This window comes from Phaseolus vulgaris, chromosome 10 (assembly GCF_000499845.2).
Source record: "Phaseolus vulgaris cultivar G19833 chromosome 10, P. vulgaris v2.0, whole genome shotgun sequence".
Classification (NCBI taxonomy): domain Eukaryota; kingdom Viridiplantae; phylum Streptophyta; class Magnoliopsida; order Fabales; family Fabaceae; genus Phaseolus; species Phaseolus vulgaris.
The window spans coordinates 42,447,966-42,472,174 of NC_023750.2; the positions used below are offsets into that span (position 1 = coordinate 42,447,966).

Below are 24,209 nucleotides of genomic sequence, written 5' to 3' on the forward strand. Positions count from 1 at the left end.
AGTTCAGTCAGATTAATGTCGATTTGAGTTGAGTTGGACTCGTCGATTTGAGTTGAGTTGGACTCGTATTATGTTGAGTCAAGTTGGGTACACCTCTATTCGAGTTAAGTTGGACACACTTTGAACTAAGTCAAGTTGCCCACATTGAGTCGAGTTGAGTTAAGTGCACGTCAAGTTGAGTAAGGTCCACATTGGACCCGTGTTAATTCGTGTGAAGTTGGACCCACCTCAAACTGAGTTATGTTAGACCCACCTCAGGTCGAGTTGAGTAGGGGCCACCTTAGACAAAGTCAAGTCAAGCTCACATACAATGTTGATTGAGTTAGGCACACCTCAAGTTAAGTCTAATTGGGCCATGTTAAGTTGAGTTAATTTAGGTCCATCTCGAGTCAAGTTATGTTAGGCCCACCTCAAACTAAGTTGAGTGAGGTCCACCTCGAGCAAAGTAGTCGAGTAAGGACTTTTTTCCACACATAACACTATTTCCACTTTTATTTCCTCATCCAACATCTTTTTGTTTTTATTTCCCTATCTATCACCGTTTACCGTTTCTGACTAGATAACACTATTTTCACTTTTAAATATTTGTAAAATTATAGTCAATTTAAATATTTATAAAATTAAAATAGAAGAAAATTTGAGATTTTAAGATATTTTAATGTAAGTAAATATTATATGTAAAATAAATGTAAACCCTAAGAAATTATAAGAAATATTATATAATCATATTTGTTATTGCAATTTTCACATATATTTATATATAACTCATTATTTACATAATCTTTCAATCTAAATATAATTTTTTCTTAATTTTTATCTTAAAATTATAATTTATACATTTATTTTTTTATCAAACCTAATAATAAATTTATTTACTTAACTTTTTTTTATTATTACATACATAGAATAACTTATTTTTAATTTTTAATTTTTTAAACCATTCAGATAATATTTTTTTATAAAATATCCGAATAATTTTATTTAATTTTTACTATTGCTTATTTTGATATCTTTTTAACAAACAAAAAATACCAATATTTAATTTGGTACCAACATTATAATTTATTATATTTTTTCATCCGAATTTTATTATAAAATATATTTACAAATGTATTATAATTTATTCTTCACAATTCAAATTTACTATAAAAATACAAAATAATGTGTTACAATTTTACATTTATTTTACCCATAATATTTACTTACATCAAAATACTTATAAAATATTTTATTTCATTCTTTTTGTATTGATATTTCTTCATAATTTTTTATATATTTAAATTTTAATTTTCAAATTTTAAATTTTCTTCTATTTCAATTTTATAAATATTTAAATCACTGCAATTTTATAAACATTTAAAAGTGAAAATAGTGTTATCTGAGGAAAAAAAATCATAAATTGTGCTAGATAAGGAAATAAAAACAAAAAGGTGTTGGGTGAAAAAATAAAAGTGAAAATAATGTTATTTGAGAAAATAGTTCGTCAAGTCATACCCAAATTAGAATAAATAAAGTCGGGTCGGGTCGAGTTAAGTCAAATGTAACACCTCAACCATTGTATAAATAATTGTTATTTGATTAGAAAATGAGAGTAATTTTTTTTCATGCAATAAGATTTTATTAGAAGAATATTAATCATAACACATCCTCATATATATATATGGATATTTTATCTTTATAATTTATAATTACTTTAGTATATTACAAAAACATGTTAAGTTTTGTAAAATGACGATGGTTCTACATCAAAATAAATGACTATTTATATATTTCATATATTTTAAGGATATTAAACTTAATTTTTTTCATGAGTTAATATTTTAAAGAATATATTTGGATTTTTTCAAACAACTCTTGCTGAGCACGTTTTGCTTATACTTATACCATAGATAAATATGAAAGAAAATCACAAAAAATAATGAAGTATTTAAGTCTTAAGTATCATTCATAATAAACTCAACGTACAATACAAACAAATTGGGCTTAGGATTTGACCTACAATTATAGGACTCATTTTCATTTATCAATCACATGGATTCATATTCTAGTCATGACGAACATGAAAAGTTATCTTATAAGTAATTAAGTGGTTGAGTATTTTTCGTTAAAAATATTGGTAGAATCATAATTATTTTCTTGAAAATACTGGTCACTTATCAGTCCACACAAAAGATTTATACTCACGACCTAACCTTAATTTAGTTAAGCAGATATCAGATAATCTCAAGTTTGGCTAATGAATATCATAGTCCATAGTATTATTCTAAACGATCTAAATATCCACATGCTTAGTAAATGCATTCTTAGACCTCACCATTGTCCTTGTTTTTCATCTCACAGGGTACAAAATTGTGACGTCCTATACATATATACTAATACATTAGCTTGGTCTCAATCATTGCAACAAAACCGTGACTATTTCTCTGGTAACATACTCTTTGACATTAAGGATCACATAATATGATGACTATTAAGATGCATCATATTTATTTTGACCAATAATGTATACTCGTCATTAAAATATATACGAAAAAATATATAAGTATTAATAAGACATATATGTAACTTTCTTTTATCCAATTTCATTAAATAAAAAGTTTGACTTTCATTTTATTTTTATTATTACTTTATGTGTATTTCTTTGTATTGTAAAAATGACAGAGTATGAAATAAACCAAAACAAAATAATAATCAACTGAAGAACTTTAAATAAATAATTAGATACAAGTCACTACGTTACATGCAAATAAACTAATCAAAACAAAAAACAATGAAGAGGGCTAGTGCATAAATGGACATTAAATAAAGCAATTATAAATTTAATAAAAAGGACATGTGTGTAACTAGAGACAAATTAAATAACATAATTATAAATTTAGTAAAGACAATCAATGTGTAATTGGAATAAATTAAATGTTTAACATAAATTTAGGGTTTAGGGGTGTGTCCTAAAAATTCTGATCGTCGTCTTATAGTCTTTGCTACCAGGAGTCTAATGGCGAACTTCGATATACTCTAAAATTATTTTTCTCGCTCTTTACAATTATCTCTAAACCTAAAATTTAGAATTTCTCATTCTCATACCAACACAATAATGTTGTACATCTTTTTCCATATAGAGTCTATATAGGGACATTTATATGCTTGAGAGGAAATTGTTGTTATAAATAAATCTACTAGTGGTATAAATTGATCCTAACTTCCATGTTGTTATAAGACACACGCTCTCAATAAGTCCTTTAAAGATTGGATAGTCCTTTCATATTGCCCATTAGTTTGAGCATGATAAGTTGAACTAAGCCTAATTTTTGTTTTTAAGGATATTTGTAAATTATCCCAAAATCTATAGGTTAAACGGGAGTCTCTATATGAAATTATACTCTAAGGTACGCCATTTAGCTTCATAATTTATTTTAAATATAAATGTGTTAGTTTGTATAAGGAAAATCTAATGTTAATAGGTAGAAAATGAACAAATTTTTGTTAATCTATCCACTAAATTGTCACAAAATCAATGGATATATTTTCTTATCTCCATTTTGGAACATCTAAGGATTGTATTTTCCCATAAGAACTTTTTATGTTCTTCTTTTGCTTTTTACCACAATTACCTTTTTCATCCCAAATTACCAAAACATTTTTTTAAGTTTTGATACATCTTGGTTGCATCAAGATGAATACTTAAGTTACTTTTATGAACTTTCTGCATTATTAGTTTTCTCACAATGTAGGCAAATTCTATCTCTAAATATGATGATTTCACTTGAAACCTTGGAGAATTCATATTCATTTTCTTTTATCTCCACTGCCAACTTTTCTTGCAAAAACTAATCACTTTCTTAAGTTCCATTTCTTTCTTCCAAAAATCCACTATAGATTTTTAACATTCATAAGCATATACTATTGAATCTTAGTTCTACAACTAAGTTAAAGTCTCTGAATGATTCTATGAAATTCAAGTCATTCACCATCATCATAGATGCATGTATAGATTTTCGACTGAGAGCATCTGACACAATGTTTATTTTCTTAAGGTGATTGCAACTCAAATCTAGAATCCTTACATTTTTTTTATATATCTATGTTATCTCATGTTTAGTTATTTCTTATAAAAAAGGTACTTCAAGTTTTTATGATCATTGAAGGCTTCAAACCTCAAAATACCATTTTAATAACAACACAAAACATTAAAAAAAAACAAATAGAAGGGACAAATTTCAATTATTACACAACATCACCAATAAATTTTTTGCTATCACTATTTATCTAGCAATGACCATACATCCTTATTGTATGATACAATGTTAAAGGAAATCACTCTTTAAATAAATTTTAAATTGTAATAACATGCTTATTTTTTCTTTATTGATTTTATGAAAAGCATAGTTACTTTTATATAATTCGAGGAAGGCTAAATATGCACATTAAGAAAATATTAATTTATTGTTATTGTAATTGTTTAATTATTATTGTGAAAAAAAATCAACACAACTCGCTATGTAATTTATTTAGTCTTTAATCAACAAATTCAACTTAAGTTATGCCTGATGAAACATATACGATATAACTACTTACTTTATAGCTGGAACTTAACAAAATCAATTGATTAAATTAGTTTTTATTTTTAACATTCTTAAAATGAAGAAAAAAATATTTAACTAACAATAATAAATTACAACATATAAATACAATATAAGAAATATAATAAATTAAATAATTTGTATAAGATTGTACAAATTGTTTAACGATTAATTTTATTTTATTTTTTAAAAAACATACTCATTATTTAATTAGAAATTGTTATGGAATAAATTTACCAGTCAAGAGCTTGTCTTTTGGTAAGTGTAGAATTTGGAAGAATGATGAATGAACATAATTTGGTGAACTGAAAAAATAAAATAAAATGAAATAGTTTTAAAAGTTCTTATCCAATTCTTTTTCTGTATTTTCAAATCTATTACTTTTAACTTTAATTTCTAATATGTTTTTTTAATTATTTTCGTCTATTATATTTTTCTCTTTTCAAGCAAGGATATGCTGTTTTTTCAGTTGTAACTTCACTGAACAAAGGTTTTTTACTTTCAGAAAAAACAAGCAGAAGAAAGAAGAAGATGAATTGAGATTTAAATGTGGTGAACTGAAAAAACAAAACAGAGAAAGATTAGAAACCTAAGTATCTTAGAAATCACAGCACAGAAGTGTGAAAAATTGTGAAGAGGAAAACGATAATAAATACATGTACGCTGACAACATAGGTGAAACCTGACAAACCGTGTACTACGAAACACTTTTTTTTTTTTTCATTTTCTTAAGGAAAAAAAAAAAACCCAAAACACCAAAAACGAACACATCGCCTCATTGCCTCCTTCCCTGTTTCTGTATTGTAATGTTTAATGGGCCATCGCGTAAAGATACCAAATGTCACGTTTTGATCCAAACAACACCTCCAACTCTCAACCCTCTTTCTCTCTCTTTCTATCGCAGACAGAAAGAAACCGCTTCTCTCTTTTCTTTTCTCTCTTCCTCACTCAGTGCCACTCACTCTATGGTGTCCGTACTCTCTGTGTTTGCCACGGATGACCACCACCACCATCTCATAACCCTTCACACAAAACCCGTTTTCACGCTAGATCCCTCCTCCAACTTTCCCCTTAACCTCTCATAGATCTTTCGCCCTTTTATCCCTGCATGCACCATTACCAATTCTAATGGGGTTTTAGCCTCTTACTCTTTGTGGGGTTCTTCTGTTTTGAGCAAAAGCGAGGCCTTTCGGCTCTTTCTCCACTTGGGTACTTCTGCAATGATGGCGTGTTGGGATTGATATCTTCTTTCTAAGAAAAGAAGAAAAAAGGGTTTAAGGGTTTTTTTCCTTTTCAAATGGGTAGCTCGGGGAAGTCGAACGTGAACGGAATCGATGCGTCGGTGGGTGGGTTGGTTTGGGTTCGACGAAGAAACGGGTCGTGGTGGCCGGGTCGGATATTGGGTCTTCACGAATTGTCGGAGAGTTGCTTGGTTTCTCCGAGATCGGGTACTCCCGTCAAGCTCTTAGGTCGTGAGGATGCAAGCGTGTCAGTCCCTTCTTCTTTATTTTTTTTGTCTCAGTTTTTTTTTTTAATGTTTTGCTTATATTCATGTCTGAACTTTTTTCCCATCCATTTTCATCCTTAATTAGATGGTGTTGGAGTTGTAGCTGCATGATGTGAATCATACAATATTGGTTTGATCATTGAATTTTTTTATGGTTTTTTTTGGGTGGTGCGAGGGGGGACAGTTCTTGATTGAAGTGCCGTTTTCATTGCAGATAAGGGAATTGGGAATTCGAGATACATAGGACAAGGTTTTCTGTAACCTTAATGAGTTGTGGTTTTTTTCCAATGATGTGGACCATTGTTTTAAAGTGATTTTCTAGGTAGTTCTGGTTTGTATTATTATAGGATAAAATTGTTTTTCTTTCAGCTTCTTAATTATGTTACCTCATCTTCTTTATTGAGGGGGTGTTTTTTTCCCCGGGACTTAGTTGGGGAAATTTTCAGCCATTTGAGCTTTGGAGCTTTTTAAACCTTAAAATGAATATTATTGGTTTCTACTTAAAATTGTACAGGGCATTAAAGGCAGAAGAGGTATCAAAATTATGATGCCTACTTCCTATATACCCATATAAACTACAAACAGATTTTCAGAATAACTAGACCTGTTTAAGAACATTGTTGTTGTCACAACTATTTTGGATGTGGCTTTCCTTTCCAGCAGAACTGTAACCTGTTTGTTAGTAGGGAACTTAATCAATTTTCCACTGCAACTTCGAATTTGATTATTATGAAAAAAAACTGTAGCTTGTGTAGTACAGTTGCCTTTCTCAAATTTGTTTGAGTTATTAAGGTGTATTTAAATTTTCATAAGGTCTGATTTGAAAAAAACGTCTGTGATATAGGGATTGGTATAATCTTGAAAAATCAAAGCGGGTAAAAGCTTTTCGCTGTGGAGAGTATGATGAATGCATTGAGAAGGCAAAGGCATCAGCTGCTAATTCAAACAAGAAGGCAGTGAAGTATGCTCGCAGGGAAGATGCCATTCTTCATGCTCTTGAGCTAGAGAGTGCTCACCTGGACAAAGAATCGTTAAGCTTATGCTCTGGATTAGATAAACCTGGTAGTGAACATGGAGGATCAGCTGGGGAATTACCACTCATGTCTAATTCTGAAGATGTGACTGGTGATCTGAGTGACTCTGATGACAATTCTAATTCAGCCCCAGAATTGTCACAATCTGTTATATCTTTTGAAGTGCCTAATCACAATGGTTCTTTAAAGTTGCATTCTGTGCAAGGAAGGAGGAGAAGAACACCTAATGATTCAGAAGATGATGGATCTGAAGGAGTCAAACGAATGAGAGGACTTGAGGACTTGGGCATTGGTGTAGTGTCAAAGAAAAAGGTCCAAGGTACAGGTGCAACTGAAATTGGTCTGCACATTAGTGCTTCACTCAACAATTCTACCACGGGGAACTGCCTGGCAAATGGAACATCTGTAAATGGTGGTAAAGGTTATTCTTCAACATTGAAAAGGAAGAGATCACAAGTGGCAAATGTTCATGAGTTATTGAAAAGGAAAAATCGACGCAGGCCCTTGACTAAAGTTTTGAAGAGTACAGCCATGGTGTCAGTTCCTGTCATTTGTGATCATCTTCCCATTTCAAACAGTTCTCCACTATGCGGGGTAACTGATGGAAGAAGTTCTGGACTAGATTCTAATGATTCAAAGAAAACTTTTCCAATGTCAACACGTAATTCAGATAGTACTGAAGCTGGTTGTTGTGAGAATGGGACTTCATTAATTGTTCATGACCATGGTAGTGGAGATGATGGCTCACAAATCAATCATGGGGTCAAGGAGAATGAAGCTTCTGGCCAAGCAGGGCTAGTTGGCAAAGATTCTCCTGATAAACTATTTGATGTGCCGTTTGTTGGGGTTCTTGGGGAGGTGAAACACACTCCTGGTATGCCACAGCATCTGAATTTCTATAGCATATTCTCTCCGTGCAATATGTTTGCACCTATAATGTTTACAATTTTCATCCAAATGCCTTGCAGTTTGTGATCTCCCCACCCTCGCATGCTAATATTATTTTTCTTTCCTTTTTCTCCTGTACTTAATTTTTCCTTTTAGTTTCATGATAGATTTAGGTCTTTACATGGGTATGTTGCGTAAGCATACCTAATAGTTTCTGTTGTGAGGCCCTACTCACAACATATAACTTAGAATTAGAAAAGAGATGGAAATGAATGTGGTTCCTGGAAGAGGCACAGCGATCAAACAAAATGATTAGAGCAGTTGAATAAACTAGGTTGAAGCATGGTTTTATTGTTGGCTTACTTGGGAGGAGAATATTGAGATTCATCGATCTTTTGAGCAAGTGGCACTTGTGTTACTCATTTTGCAGAAACTGTTTTATCTGATGTGTATAATTTCCCCCCTTCCCTACTGTCAGTTACTTTTCTTTACTTTTTCATGGTTGTTGATTATGTCCCAATATTATGTGTGCAAACTGATTGTTCAAAGTTGCATTGCTGAGCTGTAGTGAAAGTTAAATATGTTAGTTTTATATGTGACTGTGTTCCTTTCCTGAGGTTTCCATATCTATCCATTTTGCTCCTCTATTCCTATCAGTTTATATTTAATCAATAAAACCCTTGTCGAGACTTGAAAGCTATAAACTATTCAAGTTATATTTTGTCCCTATTGCTTTAATTTAGCCATACTGCAACTTCACCTTTTTTGTGTGTAGTGGTTTGAAAAGATGTGTGCTATAATTGACATTCACTGTTGTGTTTTCTTTTGCCAGATTTGTCACCCATTTTGGTTTCTTGTTCACCTGACAAACCTCAAGTTAGTGCATTGGGACAACAATCTTGTAATCTTAGTCCATGTGAAGCTGTGTCATTGAGAGATGAGATCAAGAACGAACCTGGTTGTACCAGTTCTGCTACTGGTCACAATATTGTGGGCCATAGACAAGACAAAGGTAGTTCAAAGTGGCAGTCAAAAGGAAAGAGGAATTCAAGACATACAAGTAAAAATATAAAACATGTCTCAAGAAAATATGTGGACACAGGCCACCAATCCAGTGCTTCTTTGCCAGTAATAGGAAGTTCAGATGGAACCTACCAGGGTGCCGGCTCGAAAGTTGATTGGAATGGCATGGGTGCACCTTACACTTCGTACAACTGTAATTCTCAAGTTAAATGCAAACCTGTTGCGGAAGGCCAACTAGAAGGATTTCGGGACTTGAACAAGCATATCAAGGGCACAACAACGGAGGCAAAGGCATTACCTGATGGATCTCTCATACCTCAAAGATTACTTCCTTATCGCCATTCGCGCTTCACTGTCAACTCCAGATATCAAATGGCAGATTTCCCTGGAAGAAACTATTGTTCTGAGGCTTCATTATATGATGTTAAGCTAGAAGTTAAATCCAGCTACCGGCCGCAACACGTGCCTTTGGTTTCTCTTGTGAGTAAACTGAATGGCAAAGCTTTTATAGGGCACCCTTTGACAGTTGAGGTTTTGGAAGAGGGTCATTGTGATAAAATGTTGAGTGGCAGTGGATGTGACATGGAAGCTGGTGATGTCTTTTGCATGGCCAAGCCAAACTTGGTACCCAGAAGAATACATTCCAAAAGTTCAAAACGTTTGAAATCTTCCAAGATGAAAAAAACAGGGCTGATGAATAAAAAGATTCGGAAATTGTCTTCATTGACAGGTCACAGACAGTCAGAAGAGGAGAGAAAACCAGTGGTAGATAAGCTGAAGGGTCCTGTCATAGCTTGCATTCCCCTTAAAGTAGTGTTCAGTAGGATAAATGAAGCAGTGAGTGGTCAAGCTCGGTCAACACACCGGGCAGTACCAACATCATCCACCAATCCATGACTTGTGTTGTTGGGAAGGAGTTACAAGGAATGGTGGTGGTGATTGTTGCTTCTTTGTTGGTAATTTAAGAGATTTTGGTTTAGTTCTGCAGACCATAATATTATCCACTTCTTTTTAACTATATGCACAGTTTGCAGCCCCACAAATTCTGGCATGAAGCTTGAATCTTCTGTACAATTTGAAGAGCATTTTCATGTAGAACTGTAGGTGTTAAATCATCTGAGGCTTCTCTTTGGCTCTGTAAATAATGTAACATTGGATGAGGTGTAAAGAGGGATGGTCTAGTATTAGGTGTTTTACCTGATATTAGGTTCTTAAAAAGTAATGAATTAGGATGTTACGGAGGTTCAATAACTACATTTTATACTCATCTTGGATTTTGACTCCATTCTTTATATCCAAGTCACCTCTATGAATCCTACAAGGCTAAAAACAAAGAAAAAAAAATGCAATTATCAGAACATTTGGACCAATCCCCATTCCAATTTATTGTGTTTGTGTGCAAACTTGTTATGATTATGACATCAATACATATGGAGGTTCCCCACATGATATTATCATCTTTCTCAATGTTTGTTCTTTATTTTGTTTGTTTTTTCATTGGGATAATTTTTTAAGTAAGTTATAATTACGTAACACGATTTTAGTGTATTGGAACTGAAATTATGTAACACGATTTTAGTGTATTTGAAGTGAAATTACTACTTCAATAATATAATTTTATCTAAAGTGAAATTACTACTTCAATAATATAATTTTATCTAAAGTTATTTGAAGGAAAATAACTTATCTATTTTGATGATTTTTAAAAATGTTATTTATTTCTTTAATTAAGAAATAAAATTATATCAAGACTAATAAAAAATCATCTTTCATCAGCCTAAATATTTAACTACTTCTTAAGTAACATCTAAAAAGAAACAATATTCTACAATGATGTTTGAATTTCTTCACTCCTCATGTGAAAAGTAAAAATAAAAAATCATGTTTATTAAAAACCCTATAAGATTTTCCTCTCGTATTTAAAGTTCAAATAAAATAAATAGTTACTTAGCATGTGTTTGAATTTGCTTAAATTTCAAGATGAAAAATTATCGACAATTTTTTAATACGAAATAAATTAATTAAAAATATGTTCAATGAGAACTATGGTTATTATTGTTTTCGTAACTAAAATAAATAAGGAAAATTAATGTTTTTTTAATCTGTCTTCGTAAAGTAAATTAATATTTTTTTAAAGTACATATTAATGGGCTATGTGATCCAACTAGTAATCGGGTCCAAACCCAACACTTCACGGATCTTGTTTACGGATTAATGGGTCGAACTTCCCGAACCCGGTTTATTTTGATAAACTTAGGGTTTCTTCACTTTCCTGTATAAATATAGAACCTAACGCAAAACCCTAGTGTGAGTTGCAGGTAGAAGAAGAAAATGGCGACAGTTCCAGGGCAGCTCGTGTGGGAGATTGTGAAGAAGAACAACTCCTTTTTAGTGAAACAGTTCGGAAGAGGCACTCAGAGTGTCGAATTCAGCAGAGAGTCCAACAATCTCTACAACCTCAATTCCTACAAATTCTCTGGTATGTTTCTCTTTCTCCAATTTTATTTTCTTTTATCTTTTTTTGATTAAAAAATGGATTTTTTTAATCGTTGAAACTGGGTGCGTGAAAAACTAATCCTTTGGGTGTCATAACATTTGGGATTTTAATTGAAATTCTTAAACTTGTGAAATGGTGTTTATGTCTATTGATCACTGAATTTGGCTTGTCTAAGAAACCTATTATGGATTGGATCACACTGTTTCAAATGTTTAGAGTTGAATTTGTTCTTTCGCTGGCATGTTAGGTTTGGCAAACAAGAAAACTGTTACTGTTCAGCCTGTTGGTAAGGATCTGTCTGTGTTGTTGGCTACGACAAAGACGAAGAAGCAGAACAAGCCTGCTGCGTTGCTCCACAAATCTGTGATGAAGAAGGAGTTCCGTAGGATGGCAAAGGCTGTTGAAAATCAGGTAAATGAAAACAATGTCCCTTAAAGGTTAGCTTTGTGATTTATGTGTTTTGTTTATGATCTTCTCGTTCTAACTCCTTAGTGTTTGATTATATTGCCATTTCAAGTAAACTGTTTTGCTTTTTTTTTTTGTTTTATTCCTCGCCGATGACTTATCTTCCATAGAAATTGTTGTTTGCTTTAACTTAATGTGAAACATAGCTTGTTCTTGAATGTCATTACGTATTGTATTATTAGACTACACTATTATGTTAATTACTGTACAGTCCCAATGTAGGAACATTGATGTCATTTTTATAAATGGAAAGAATATTTATGTTATTGTTGCCCATGGATTTGTTAGAGTTAATGCTTATGCGTCTTTAATTTGGTGATTGTTGTGTCTTGGGGCATATTCTGCTAATCAAATGCCTTTTGGGTCTTTTGCCTCTAAGACACAGTGGTGGTGATGAGCCTCTAACATATAAGAGGAATCCTTTTTCAGGGTTTCTTCAATGAAATATGCATGTTACGCTTGGCTTCTGAGCTTCAATCATTCGTGAATTCATCCTTGAATTTATTCTTCTGAGAATTTGATTCTGTTGCCACTCCAAATATGTTTCTTCTTGTCTGCTTTATTTTCAATTAATTGTTATTCGTTAAGTACCAACCCTGGTGTCATTTTCATAAATGAAAACTTGAGTTATATTATTGTTGTTCGTTGATTTGTAGAAGATACCTTGTGCATGTGGTGATTGTTGTGTATTTGTTTGGGCATTTTGTTCCAAACAAATGCCTTTTGGGACTTTTGTCTCCAAGACACAGTGGTGGTGATGAGCCTCTAACATATAAGAAGAATCCTTTTTCAGGGTTTCTTCAATGAAATATACATGTTACGCTTGGCTTCTGAGCCTCAATCATTCATGTGTACCATGAGTTTATTCTTCTGATAATTTGATTCTGTTGTTACTTCAAATATATGTTTCTTCTTGTCTGCTTTATTTTCAATTAATTGTTATTCGTTAAGTTCCAACCCTGGTGTCATTTTCATAAATGAAAACTAGAGGTATGTTATTGTTCTTTGATTTGTAGAAGATACCTTGTGCATGTGGTGATTGTTGTGTATTGGTTTGGGCATACTGTGCTAAGCAAATGCCTTTTGGGTCTTTTGCCTCCAAGACACAGTGGTGGTGATGAGCCTCTAACATATAAGAAGAATCCTTTTTCAGGGTTTCTTCAATGAAATATGCATGTTACGCTTGGCTTCTGAACTTCAATCATTCAGGAATTCTTCCAAGAATTTATTCTTTTGAGAAATTTGATTCCATTGCTACTTCAAATATATGTTTCTTCTTTTTTGCTTTATTTTCAATTAATTGTTATTTGTTCTTTGATGTCCTTATATTAATAGATGCTTTCCCTATCCCAGTCGTAGCACTGTCACAAAGTGCCAATCCTGGTGTCCTTTTTGTAAATGAAAATTAGAGTTATGTTATTGTTCTTTGATTTGTAGCAGATACCTTGTGCATTTATTGGTGATTGTGTTGTATTGTTTGTGAAATATACTTTTCTGGACTCTTGCCAGCAAGACTCAGCAGCGGTGATGAGCCTCTAACATATAAGAAGAATCCTTATTTTGGGATTCTTTAATGAAATATACATGTTACGCTTGGCTTCTGAGCTTTTATCATTCGTTAATGAATTTATTAGATTACAGAGGAAATCTTAACCCTTTTTTGTACTGGCTATTCGTTCTATAATGTTAGCATCCAAGATTTCTTCAATATGTTTGGACTTCGTGTTTAGTGAACTGTTGCTGCCAATACTTTTTATGCTATATATGTAGTTACATTATCAGATTTATTTTTCCTAACAATGCAACGAATTTCAGGTTGCGAATAATTACTACAGACCTGACTTGAAGAAGGCTGCCCTTGCAAGGTTGAGTGTTGTTCACAGAAGCCTCAAAGTTGCCAAGTCTGGTGTCAAGAAGAGGAATAGACAGGCCTTGAAGATCTCTGGTAGGAAGTGAAAGGGAATTGAGACCGAGTTAACCTGCATTCAACCCTCGTTTTTGCCCCTTTTTTTGTGATTTTAGAACTCACTCTATATTTCCCGAGTTGTTTTGGAATATGCAATTATTTATGAAGTATTCAATATGAACTTGAACTAGTATTTCATAGCTTTCACCTTCTCTGATTTGTTTCTTGGTATAATCTCCTAATGGTTGTTGCTTGAAAGCAGCCGACAAAGTGGCTCACTTTTATTGCATCAAAGATCATTAGTGGCATTAGCATTGAAAGCCTTATTTGAAAAGTTAATTATACTTTTGCTTTTTATTTTTCACTATCTAGCATAATGAACGCAAATTTTGTACGGTGAAACATGATAAACAAAATAGCACTAATGGTTGTTCCTTATTGTGAATCATTTTGTTTTAATAATAAGTGGTTTATGTTTAGTTTAATGAATAAACAAATGATTTTCTAACATTACTCATTTGAAGTCGAAAAAGGGTCAAACAAGTAAATCTTTCGTAATAAAAAGGTCGCATTTTTTTACGGTATTTGATTTGATTAATCATGGTCTGATTTTGGCTGTTGGTTTAAAAACAAATGTCTTCAATTTGTATTTTATTTGTGTCTAAAACTGCTGAGTCCACTGTTGTTCGTTGAGCCTGAATTAGTGAGTTGTTAACTATGTAGCAGAGACACTGCATCATTTTACTGAAACGTGTAATATTCATATTTCACATAATAACAAAAGTAATGTAGAAATTTTTGTATCAAGAAACTTGAAACCTGCTATCACTTTCGTTACATTTATTTATATGGCTAATGATTATATGTTGATGTCTGTAGTTCCTAACATTTCGTTGACTGGATTCTCCATGCGTGGCCATCACGCTAGTCTTAAACCTGCTTCTTAGTGTTAATTAAAAAAACATTTTTTATTACAAATTAATTATTTGCTTCCAACCTCTTTCCTGTTTTTAATGAAGTTTGGCATGTAAAAAAATGTTTGTTTTGAATTTTCTCAAATAAACTATGTTTCGTTCTTCTAATAATTCTTCTTAGTTTAGTCGACGCGGTTATGCTAAATCGCACAGAAATTTTGAAAGGTAAACACTTTTCTATTCCTGTGGATGCCAACCTTTATATATCATATTCAACACCACAATGTTCCTTTTATATACAAAATAAGATTTGTTTTCGTTTAATAATTAAATAATTACTTTTATGATAAAAGGATAGAAAACTATGAAGGTTTAGACACGTCTCTTAAATGATGTGTCTATGTCGGACACCGACATTCGTATGACATTTATAAGACACATATCAGCGAAGTGTTTAATTCAAACAATATTTGTTGAATTTTTGATAATTTTATATAATTCTAACACAATTTAAAAAAAATGCATTAGTTTTTTTAAAAGAAAAATTTACTGTATTTTTTATTATGATTACAAAAATAAAGAACAATTATTTTTGAACCAGTTATAAGAAATATTTTTCTACAAAAAAAAAAGATTGAAACATACTTATGCACATAAATTTTTGTTGTCAATTTATATAATTTGTAATTATATAATATATAGATATGTGTTCTTATGTCCTATATTTTAAAGATTATACAAATCTCCGTGTCTGTATCGTATCTGTGCTATAGTAAACGAAGAAAAATAGAAGATTTGTTTTTGAATATTACAAGGTACTAATTAATCTTGCTAAGGAATCCATGGAAAAAAGTGTTGACAAAGTCTAAAGTCAATGAAAGCATATGATTTACACGCATTGGAAAAGCATGTTACTTGTCCTAGTGTAATTGGTAGGCTTATAAATGATGTTAGATGCAAAACAAAGTTTCATAATTCGTTTGGTACTCACTCTATCATCACATCATCTTTCACACACTATTCTGGCTGCTCTTCACACAGCAGCCATGTCTGTGAAGAAATCTGTGTCTCTGAATGGTGGCATTGCCATTGCCAACCTCAAGGGCCAGAAGTCTTCAAAACGTAGGCGTTTTGATCGCCTTTTTTCATCAGTTGAATTGTCTATGGAGCCAGGGAAGCAGCTGAAGGACATGGATTCCAACAAGTTGAAGGCTGATATCAAGAGGTGGGCTAAGGCTGTTGTTGCTTATGCACGCCAAATCAGTGGTCGTTTTGGAAAGTCTCGTGGCTAAGTCACAAATTCAACATGATGGAATGACAGTGTTATACAAGGGCCAGATCACAGACATTGGTATCGGATTTTGTTAATGGAAGAATTGTTGGTAAAGTATGAAAATGAGCTTTACATTAAATGGTTGTAGCCTTGAAATTTGTGCATTTATGTTGAAGTGGTGAATGTAAATTGTTCCAGAAGCACATTGGATCAAATGCTTGTGTTTGGGAGGGTCTTGCATCCATTTGTGTTATAAATTATAATACCTTTCATACGTAAATATAATCTGGAATCAAGAAGTAGTTTTTTTCTCTCCATTGAAGTGCCAAGTGCCAAAAATTTCCTTTGTTTGGTTTGAACACGTCTCTTAAATGTCGGACACATATTAGACACCGACACTCATAAGATACCCGTAGGACACGTATCCGTGAAGTGTCCAATTCAAAAAATATTTGTGAGATTTCTGACAATTCTAGTACAATTCTAACACAATTTTTAAAAAAAGTACATTAGTTTTCTAAATACTAAAACTTATTGTATAAATTTTTATTATAATTATAAAAATAAGAAACAAATCTTTTTAAACCAGTCAAACATTTTTCTGCTATAAAAAAAGCTAAAACATACTTGTACACATAAAACTTTATTGTCAATTTATATAATTCATAATTATATAATATATAAATTTATGTCTCCGTATTTTACATTTTAGAAATTATCTGTCTCCCTGTCAGTATCAATGTCGGTGTTGTATACAACTAATTTGTTCTTAATTTGAATGCCTCAAAAACACAATCTTTGTTTCACTCACATTTTGATAAAACTTGAAGTAATTTGTAATTTGAATATTTACAATTCAAAAAGGAAGACAAAACAGGTCAATGAAAGCAAAATCCCTTCTTAATATACAATTCAGCCATGGGAAAGAAACTAAGATAACAAAAATACAATCCAGCATAAGGATTTTCTGTCTCTGTGTAAGTGGTAATGAAGTAAATAATAATAAGCTGGAAAGGCATCACTTCAATTTCTTCTCTGCAAAATTCTTGTCTACTCCAGAAATAGTCCTTAAAAGCTTCTTAGAACACATATCCTGTGCCTGTGTAGTGCGTTTTGCACGGTTGGCTCTTACCCAAGCAGGTTCCTGCAAAGAAAACAGTACTATAATCTGTTATCTTTCATAAAGCAGCTTTGAAATGAAGGAATGACAGTGGATGGAAGTGAAGAAGCACCTCAGGAACGAATCTAGAGAAACCAAACTTAATCAACAAGAGAACATGCTCCATGATTAAAATTGCTGCAAGTCCAGGTTCTATTTTCCATTTCCCCTCCTCATCATATAGCCATGCTAAAAGAGCACAGTTTGTGCATATAGACATCAATATGAGAAACTGCAATGTTAAGAATTCCCTCATATCAGTGTGACATAAAAATTAAGTACAACTCAGTGAGAATGACTAGTGAAAGAGTAGAGTTTACAGATGAAGGACTCATTCATATTTAAGGACATGGCAATTGATAGTTCAGACTAAAATTCTTTTTCATGACCCTTCATGAAAAAAGGTTGCATGCTGAGAATATCAGTAAAAGGACCTTCCATATGGTGGGTTATTTGGTACACACGAATTCTAATTTATAATTCATATCAAGTGGATTGTTCAAAATAATTGACAAGTTCCTTCCAAATTCCAGTGTAAATAAACAAATACCTGAAATATGTTAAGCCAGGCTCCTACTGTTGCAGCAGCTCTAGGAACAGGGCGCCTCAAAATGGCTAGCAGTTTCAATGCATCTGTCCTGATTTCCATAATATTGTTCTGAACAGCAAGGTAATAAGTTGTCAACGATGTAGTATTCTATAGAAGCCAAAATGATTAAAGAGCATTTATAGAAATGGAGAAGGCAAGCAAAAGCAAGTGCAAAAAAGGGAGGTGGATCAGAGAATTTATACCACGGCAGCAAAAACAAAGGCAGGAGGAAATGCACAAGCAAACATCAAAATCATGCCAAACTGCAATGCCAATTCTAAGAAATCTGCAAAGAGTACAGGTAAATGTCAATCTTGGATACTTCTCAAATATGATAAGAAATTAAGCTTTTTTAGTTTTGGCTTCTACATACACATTTATATCTAAATGAAATAGTTACATTCCATATGATAAAAAATTAATTAAAATAGCATATACAAATCAAGAGTGTAATGAGTTTACAAGTACCATCAAATAATCCATCTTCAAGCTCCTCACCAATGCTAGCAGAGTAACGGGGCTTAAGGTACTCTTTCTCTACTCTAGAAGTAAACTGGATTTTTTCTCCTGCTGCTCCTTTCTCACTCTTCTTATGTCTTGAGAAATAAAGATAGTTTAGCAATTGTATAGTGCCAACATTTTAAACAAAGTAAACCTAGCATAGTCCTTGTCCAGAAGAATGAAAAGGCTTACCGAACCCTGTACTTTTTATAGCTATACTTGAGATAAGGCAATGAATTTTCCAATAAGTTTTCCAACACCTGGAACATGTTTCCTTTTACATCATTATGAGGAAAAACCCCAAACTAAGCAGAAGGAAAATAAAGGGAAATGGAAGAAGGAACAGACAAAGATAATGAATAAAATTTCTTAGCAACCTCTGACAGAAGAAGCCGCTGAATCAACACTCGACGAAGAGTAGAAAAATTGCGATGCAACAGGGCATGATAAAAGATTCCAATGTATGTCTGCATAAAGTACAGACCAAAGACCTGTAGGAGAATATAAACGACGTAAGTTCCATTTTCAGAACAAGGGGGTAAAACGCAGATTAATTACCTTGTAGACTAAGCTATCAGCCTGTTTTTCTGTGTTTTCATTGTTTTCTTTCATGATAAGTTTGACAGACACCCTGCCACCAATCTTGGTAATATACTGAATGGCGAAAAGGTAAACAGCAGTGAGCCCAAACCTGAAAAAACCCAGCATTTAAATAAGAGTCACATTAATGAAATGTTTACTCAACAATATTAGAATTAATATGACTAACAAAAGATACTTTTTAGCATCAGATTACAGATTATTTGGTGAGACAAGCTGGTCCCCTACTAATGGGATGCAAATCCCCAACTTCAAAGTCATTTTAAAACCAACAAGAAAATGCATTCATGTTTTATTAAATAGATGACTGAGAAGTTTTAAATGAGGAACAAAACATAACTCAATTTCATGTCCTTATGGTAATGTACAACTACAACAACAAAAAAATCCACATTGGCATGAATGAATCATGCGATGGACTGCATCCTGAAAAAAACACACTCAACAGAAAGATGACCGCTATTCAAAGAAGAATGATATTCAAGAGCAAATTGGATCAGTCAGTTAATGATTCTTGTGGCATTATGCATTACTTTACTACATGGACATGAACTTTTAAGTTTGACAGAAGCAACAGGGCTAAAGGTGATTATTATAAGTAAAGAGTCAAGGAGGACAAATGAAGTTAGAAACAGTCCCATCAATGCTCAAAGGAATTGACATATAAAATAAAATATCCTTCTGCAAGGTTGAGGACACCATCTCAGTTACGTGGGAAAATAGATGTTGCAGGAACTAATAATTATATGAACACAACAGAAGATACTTTAATTGAGACTCAAACAAAATAGAATTATTGGAATAAGAGAGAACTACGCAGAAAGAAATTCCTAAACAGAAATAGCATAATATTCAATTAACTACAAAGTTGAAGTACAGAAAAAAAAATGATATGTATTCTTACTTAATTATATCAGAACCAATAATTTCATAAAGATGGGCATATGCCAACTCAAATGGTAACTGGAGGCATATGATGCTGAAGATAATGATAGCATCATTTCTGAACCGCATGAAACGCCCAAGCCACTCAGATTTTTGGAATGCTTCCTTCTCTTTAATTCTATCATACTCAAGTACTTTCATGAGTTCCATCGGGGGCTGCCAGGAGCTTGCCTTTCCGTCAGTAATCTTGGGTCCTTCGTCAGTTGCATCTACATAACTAATAGGCCATCTGCAACACAACACCAAAACACGAGAGAGAAAAGGTGTGAAGGCAGAAGTAAGAATCAAAGAAAGCAAATTAGTAAAGTGATGGCATTGATCTCAAATGAAGTAAAAAGTAAAACATTACCTAGCTAAAAGTGCAGAGTTTTTACGCTTCCAGAACTGAGAAAACATTATAGCCCAAAGTATCACCATGACAAAGAAAACAGGGAGCATCACCAATTTCAATGACCTAAAATGGATAAGAATTCCTAAAACTGCTTAACCAGATGAAAAACTAAAGAAGAAGTGGTAGTATAAACAGAAACTAACAGACAGATTGGCCCACCCAAAATCTATCAATTGCAAAGTAAGCCCAAATGCAGCAGGAAAGAGCAGCCACCGTGTGTACATTCCAAGAAAAGCAAAATAGATTGCAATCTGCAGATTATTCATTCCTTCATTGGATAAGGAGAATGGACAACCACAATTTCATATAATACTATATATAAAGCTCATGGAGTCAAGGTCACATTTACCTTTGCCCCATAATATGAATAAATCTCATCTATTGGCTGATTTGTGAAGTGCCACCAATGAAGTGCCCAACTCTTGAGAAGCTTCTTTCTCTTTTTTTCATCTATCAACCAAAAGAAATATTAGTTCAGGCTTCAAGTGATCCTAATCTAGAGAAAAAGTGATGGCACATGTGAGTAAAAACACCATGCAAAGGAAAGACTTGCTTAACAATGTTCTCTGATTCCAATTTCAAAATCAGATTCTCCCCAATTTCCCATTTGATTTCTTTTCCATCAAATTTAAGGTCTTTGGCGGACTTGCTGTTGTTTACCTGCAAGTTCAATTTACAAGATAACCAAAATGTTACGAGATGTCAATATGAGAGTCCATACAAGACTGCATGGTCTTAATCTGAGAATGCATTTTGCTCATATTTTCTTGAATTAGAAAAAGCTAAGGCTCCTATAATCTGAGAATCAGATGAAACAACAAGCTGTATGAGTGGAGCTGGCTAACAAACATAATAGAAAAACAGGAATTTTGACTTTTAGAGACAATGGATAGCTACGGAAAAAACTCACCATTCCATATATTAAGTGGCAGTAGCACTGGAAACGCTCACACCAACTGAAAACAGAACCATCAGGTTGTTTCACAAAAGCTTCGACCTCCTCCACCTCAAATTGCAAATCCATACCTGCCATTTATCACAAGACACATTAACACCAACATAGGAATTGCACAACCAGTCACATGCTAGTTAGCACCATTTGACATAGTGAACTTAAATAGTAATAGGCATAACAGATGCCCCCCTTTGGGGATTTGCAATATACCAATATGAGTCCGTTTCTTGATTTGCAGTTCAGCTGCAGCCCTCCCCAATGTTTCCAGAGGTGCAGCCAACTAAACAAATGACAAATAAGTTTTAGCCACTCACCAAAAAACTTAAATTAGACACAGAGAACTGATTAAACTACAACAATGATGAAAAAAACAAACAAAAGGGGTTCCCTTAGGCATGCCAAATAGGAAAAAACCAACACACGAACTGTAAAGTATAGCATTGAATGAAAGTGACTGGCATGAATGAAACATAGAGTGGAATTGAGAAAACCTAACCTTGATGAACTCATCTGCAATGCCAATAACTCTCTCAACTTCAAACCCCACCTTCTCAAACTCCTTTACAAGGACGTGTGCACAGTCACATGATTCGTCTTCCTCCTGAATCACTCTCTTTGGAATCACCACCCCCATCTCAAAAACACGTTCTTCATTTCCATGCTCGTTCATCTTTAGCCTCACTGACCCAATGCAAGTGAGAAGAGCCAAATAGAAACAAATCAACCACCCCTTACCTCCTTCACAAATTCCGGACTTTGTTTCAAAAACAAAGCAAAGCTTCAAATGGGCACGAGAAAGATTGAGTCTTGGCCAAAAAGATTTGAAAAAAATGGCATAAAATGAAGAATTCGGAGGAGAAACGGGTAAATAGCGTTGGAAAAAGGTGTCACCGTCCAGGGCATGGAAAATTAAGACAATGTGTTGTATGTGTGGAATTGCGAGAATCCCAAAGGAAAGGATTGAATTGAATACTATAAACACAAAGTAAAAAGTTGAGGAAAATGACAGAAAGAAGAAAAATAGGATGATGGAGGATTTGAACAAATTTGAGGAAGATGTCTCAAAAACCTCTCATGTCATGAGGGAAAGAGAAACACACAAACAAGCCTGTTTTCCACGTACATACTTGCTACTTTTGTGCTTTTTTTTATTTTCTTTTACTTTTAAAAACCTTTCCCAAGTTATTACAATTTTAATTATTTTTAATCTTCTTACAATTTTTTTTAGTTCTTGAATCATGTATTAGTTTAATTATGTCCTTGAAATTTGAAATACCTTTTTTTTTTTGGGTATCTCAAATTTAAGAAAAAAAAAATTTTAGTCCCTCAAATTTAATATAATATAATATAACTGTAGTTTCTCAACACTAAATTTAAAAATCTTGAAACCAGATTTTAAATCTTAAATCCTACATTTTAACCAATTCATTTTAATTTCTGAAAAAAATTAGTTTTGAAATTCTAATTAAAACTTATTTAAAATTGGGATTCAAGCTATATTTACTCTAATTTGTAAGGATTAAAAAGCATAATTAAAGGCTAATTATAAGTGATTCTATGTATAAGTGCCCAAATTGCATTGCATCAAATCTCATGTCAGAAGAAGTTGAGTGTACTAAAACGAAAACATTCAATTCAACATTTAGGTTTTTCTTCATGCACCCCATAATTTTTTTTTCCTAATTATCCCAAATCCTATCAATGGAGTGAAATTACCAAAATGTTTTATTTAATTCGTCATCATTCTGGAAAGCTTTTTCTAAAATATATTCTAGAACAAATATTAAAAAACATATATATATATATATATATATATATGTAATACGTTCCAAAAAGTTTATTATGAAGATTCTGTTCCAGAAAACGTTTTTCGAAAATATATTTTATGAATTCATATTCCAAAAATATTTCAAAAAAATAATGCATTAGTTATTTAAAAAAAATGATAAAATAATTTTTTTGGAAATTGATGGGTGTAGGAAAAAAATGGTTGGGATGCAGGAAGAAACACCCTCAACATTTTGATAGGGTACTCGTGTTGGTGTTGTGTCACCTTTGTGCATTCTGTCTATCACTAATAGGAATACATATAATTTTTAAATTGTAGAACACAGGACACAAATCTATCTATATTAATAATAAAAATTTATGTGCATAAATAAATATGTTTTAATTTTTTTTTTAGCAGAAAGATGTTTTTTTTCAGAAATTTAATAAATATTTTTTTGAATTAGACACTTTATCGATACGTGTTCTATGAGTGTTGTACGAGTGTCAGTGTTTAATACGTGTGTTCGACACCATTTAAGAGACGTGTCTTCATCTCACTGGACAAATTTCTCCTGCATCCATCATTTTTGGAAAAGACTGTTTTAACAAATGATTTCTAGAATATTTTCGGACCATACTTTTCAAAACACATTTTATAAATTCTGGATTTACTATTTCAGAAATTAAAAAAAAAATGTGTTTCAAAAAGGATATTTTAAAATAATTTTTGTCTTTTGAAATTGTTATTCATAAAATATCTTTTACTTACGAAACCTCTGTTACAAAATTACCCAAAACTATTAAAAATAATTTTGATATTTTGATTGAAAAATATAGGGGTAAAAATAATTTTGATATTTTGATTGAAAAATATAGGGGTGTAGAAAGAAAAATGTAGAAGCACAAGCAGAAACATCCTGTGTCGTGTTCTTTTTCTGTTGGCACCTTTAGGAAAACCATGTAATTTCAAATAAGTATAAAAATAATAGAATAATCAGACATTTTCTTGTCGGGTGTGCTTAGTTTAGGCAAAAGAAAAAAAATTAAAGAAACAAAATGAGAGTAAAAAGTTATTTTTGTAAGATGGTTTGATAAAGACATGAAGGAAAACTTTCTATAAAATTATATAGATACCGCCTAGTAATATCGATTTTTGTAGATTTCGTTGGATAAGGTTAACTTTTATAGATACCGTATGATTATATCAATATT

At 32.5% G+C, this 24,209-nt stretch overlaps 3 protein-coding genes and 4 non-coding genes across 10 annotated transcripts; 6 read left to right on the forward strand and 1 right to left on the reverse strand.

Moving 5' to 3' along the window:
• The first annotated feature begins 5,257 nt into the window (after positions 1–5,257).
• Positions 5,258–10,299, forward strand: LOC137818425 (uncharacterized protein At1g51745-like). 3 transcript variants are annotated; one of them, XM_068621855.1, is made up of 3 exons: positions 5,258–6,068; positions 6,932–7,995; positions 8,842–10,299. In XM_068621855.1, exons 1-3 carry the CDS (start codon positions 5,878–5,880, stop codon positions 9,927–9,929), a joined length of 2,343 nt encoding a protein of 780 aa, XP_068477956.1. In that variant the 5' UTR covers positions 5,258–5,877; the 3' UTR covers positions 9,930–10,299. The 3 variants fall into 3 exon arrangements, with proteins under 3 accessions (XP_068477956.1, XP_068477959.1, XP_068477960.1); XM_068621858.1 differs by having other exon boundaries at positions 5,263–6,049; XM_068621859.1 differs by having other exon boundaries at positions 5,424–6,028.
• Positions 10,300–11,205: 906 nt separating this feature from the next.
• LOC137818344 (large ribosomal subunit protein eL28y-like) lies at positions 11,206–14,093 on the forward strand. Its single transcript, XM_068621701.1, has 3 exons — positions 11,206–11,511; positions 11,777–11,940; positions 13,810–14,093. The coding sequence occupies exons 1-3, from the start codon at positions 11,364–11,366 to the stop codon at positions 13,948–13,950; spliced, it is 453 nt and encodes a 150-aa protein (XP_068477802.1). The 5' UTR covers positions 11,206–11,363; the 3' UTR covers positions 13,951–14,093.
• On the forward strand, positions 12,379–12,469 carry LOC137819928 (small nucleolar RNA R24). The gene has a single exon (XR_011082488.1). It is a non-coding gene; the product is annotated as a small nucleolar RNA R24 (small nucleolar RNA).
• LOC137819926 (small nucleolar RNA R24) lies at positions 12,743–12,833 on the forward strand. Its single transcript, XR_011082486.1, has one exon. It is a non-coding gene; the product is annotated as a small nucleolar RNA R24 (small nucleolar RNA).
• On the forward strand, positions 13,103–13,193 carry LOC137819927 (small nucleolar RNA R24). Its single transcript, XR_011082487.1, has one exon. It is a non-coding gene; the product is annotated as a small nucleolar RNA R24 (small nucleolar RNA).
• On the forward strand, positions 13,513–13,603 carry LOC137819925 (small nucleolar RNA R24). The gene has a single exon (XR_011082485.1). It is a non-coding gene; the product is annotated as a small nucleolar RNA R24 (small nucleolar RNA).
• Positions 14,094–16,873: 2,780 nt separating the features above from the next.
• Positions 16,874–22,365, reverse strand: LOC137819118 (anoctamin-like protein At1g73020). 2 transcript variants are annotated; one of them, XM_068622870.1, is made up of 16 exons: positions 21,724–22,365; positions 21,438–21,507; positions 21,183–21,298; positions 20,806–20,932; positions 20,622–20,722; positions 20,432–20,523; positions 20,231–20,335; positions 19,841–20,110; positions 18,895–19,027; positions 18,714–18,827; positions 18,529–18,596; positions 18,304–18,431; positions 18,039–18,121; positions 17,797–17,904; positions 17,320–17,478; positions 16,874–17,231 (listed from the first exon to the last, which is right to left on the reverse strand). In XM_068622870.1, the coding sequence occupies exons 1-16, from the start codon at positions 21,895–21,897 to the stop codon at positions 17,106–17,108; spliced, it is 1,974 nt and encodes a 657-aa protein (XP_068478971.1). In that variant the 5' UTR covers positions 21,898–22,365; the 3' UTR covers positions 16,874–17,105. The 2 variants fall into 2 exon arrangements, with proteins under 2 accessions (XP_068478971.1, XP_068478972.1); XM_068622871.1 differs by lacking the exon at positions 21,438–21,507 and having other exon boundaries at positions 21,724–21,859.
• Between the last annotated feature and the right edge of the window lie 1,844 nt (positions 22,366–24,209).

Bases quoted from the DNA above. Each gene is read 5' to 3' on its own strand.
- LOC137818425 (XM_068621855.1), top strand. From the start codon at position 5,878: ATGGGTAGCTCGGGGAAGTCGAACGTGAACGGAATCGATGCGTCGGTG. The intron at 6,069-6,931 runs GTCAGTCCCTTC...TCTGTGATATAG, and splicing joins GGTCGTGAGGATGCAAGCGT to GGATTGGTATAATCTTGAAA. The intron at 7,996-8,841 runs GTATGCCACAGC...TTCTTTTGCCAG, and splicing joins GGAGGTGAAACACACTCCTG to ATTTGTCACCCATTTTGGTT.
- LOC137819118 (XM_068622870.1), bottom strand. From the start codon at position 21,897: ATGAACGAGCATGGAAATGAAGAACGTGTTTTTGAGATGGGGGTGGTG. The intron at 20,111-20,230 runs GTAATGTTTTAC...GTTGTGTTGCAG, and splicing joins AACTCTGCACTTTTAGCTAG to ATGGCCTATTAGTTATGTAG. The intron at 19,028-19,840 runs GTAAGAATACAT...GGGTTTTTTCAG, and splicing joins ATTGGTTCTGATATAATTAA to GTTTGGGCTCACTGCTGTTT.
- LOC137818344 (XM_068621701.1), top strand. From the start codon at position 11,364: ATGGCGACAGTTCCAGGGCAGCTCGTGTGGGAGATTGTGAAGAAGAAC. The intron at 11,512-11,776 runs GTATGTTTCTCT...CTGGCATGTTAG, and splicing joins CAATTCCTACAAATTCTCTG to GTTTGGCAAACAAGAAAACT. The intron at 11,941-13,809 runs GTAAATGAAAAC...AACGAATTTCAG, and splicing joins CAAAGGCTGTTGAAAATCAG to GTTGCGAATAATTACTACAG.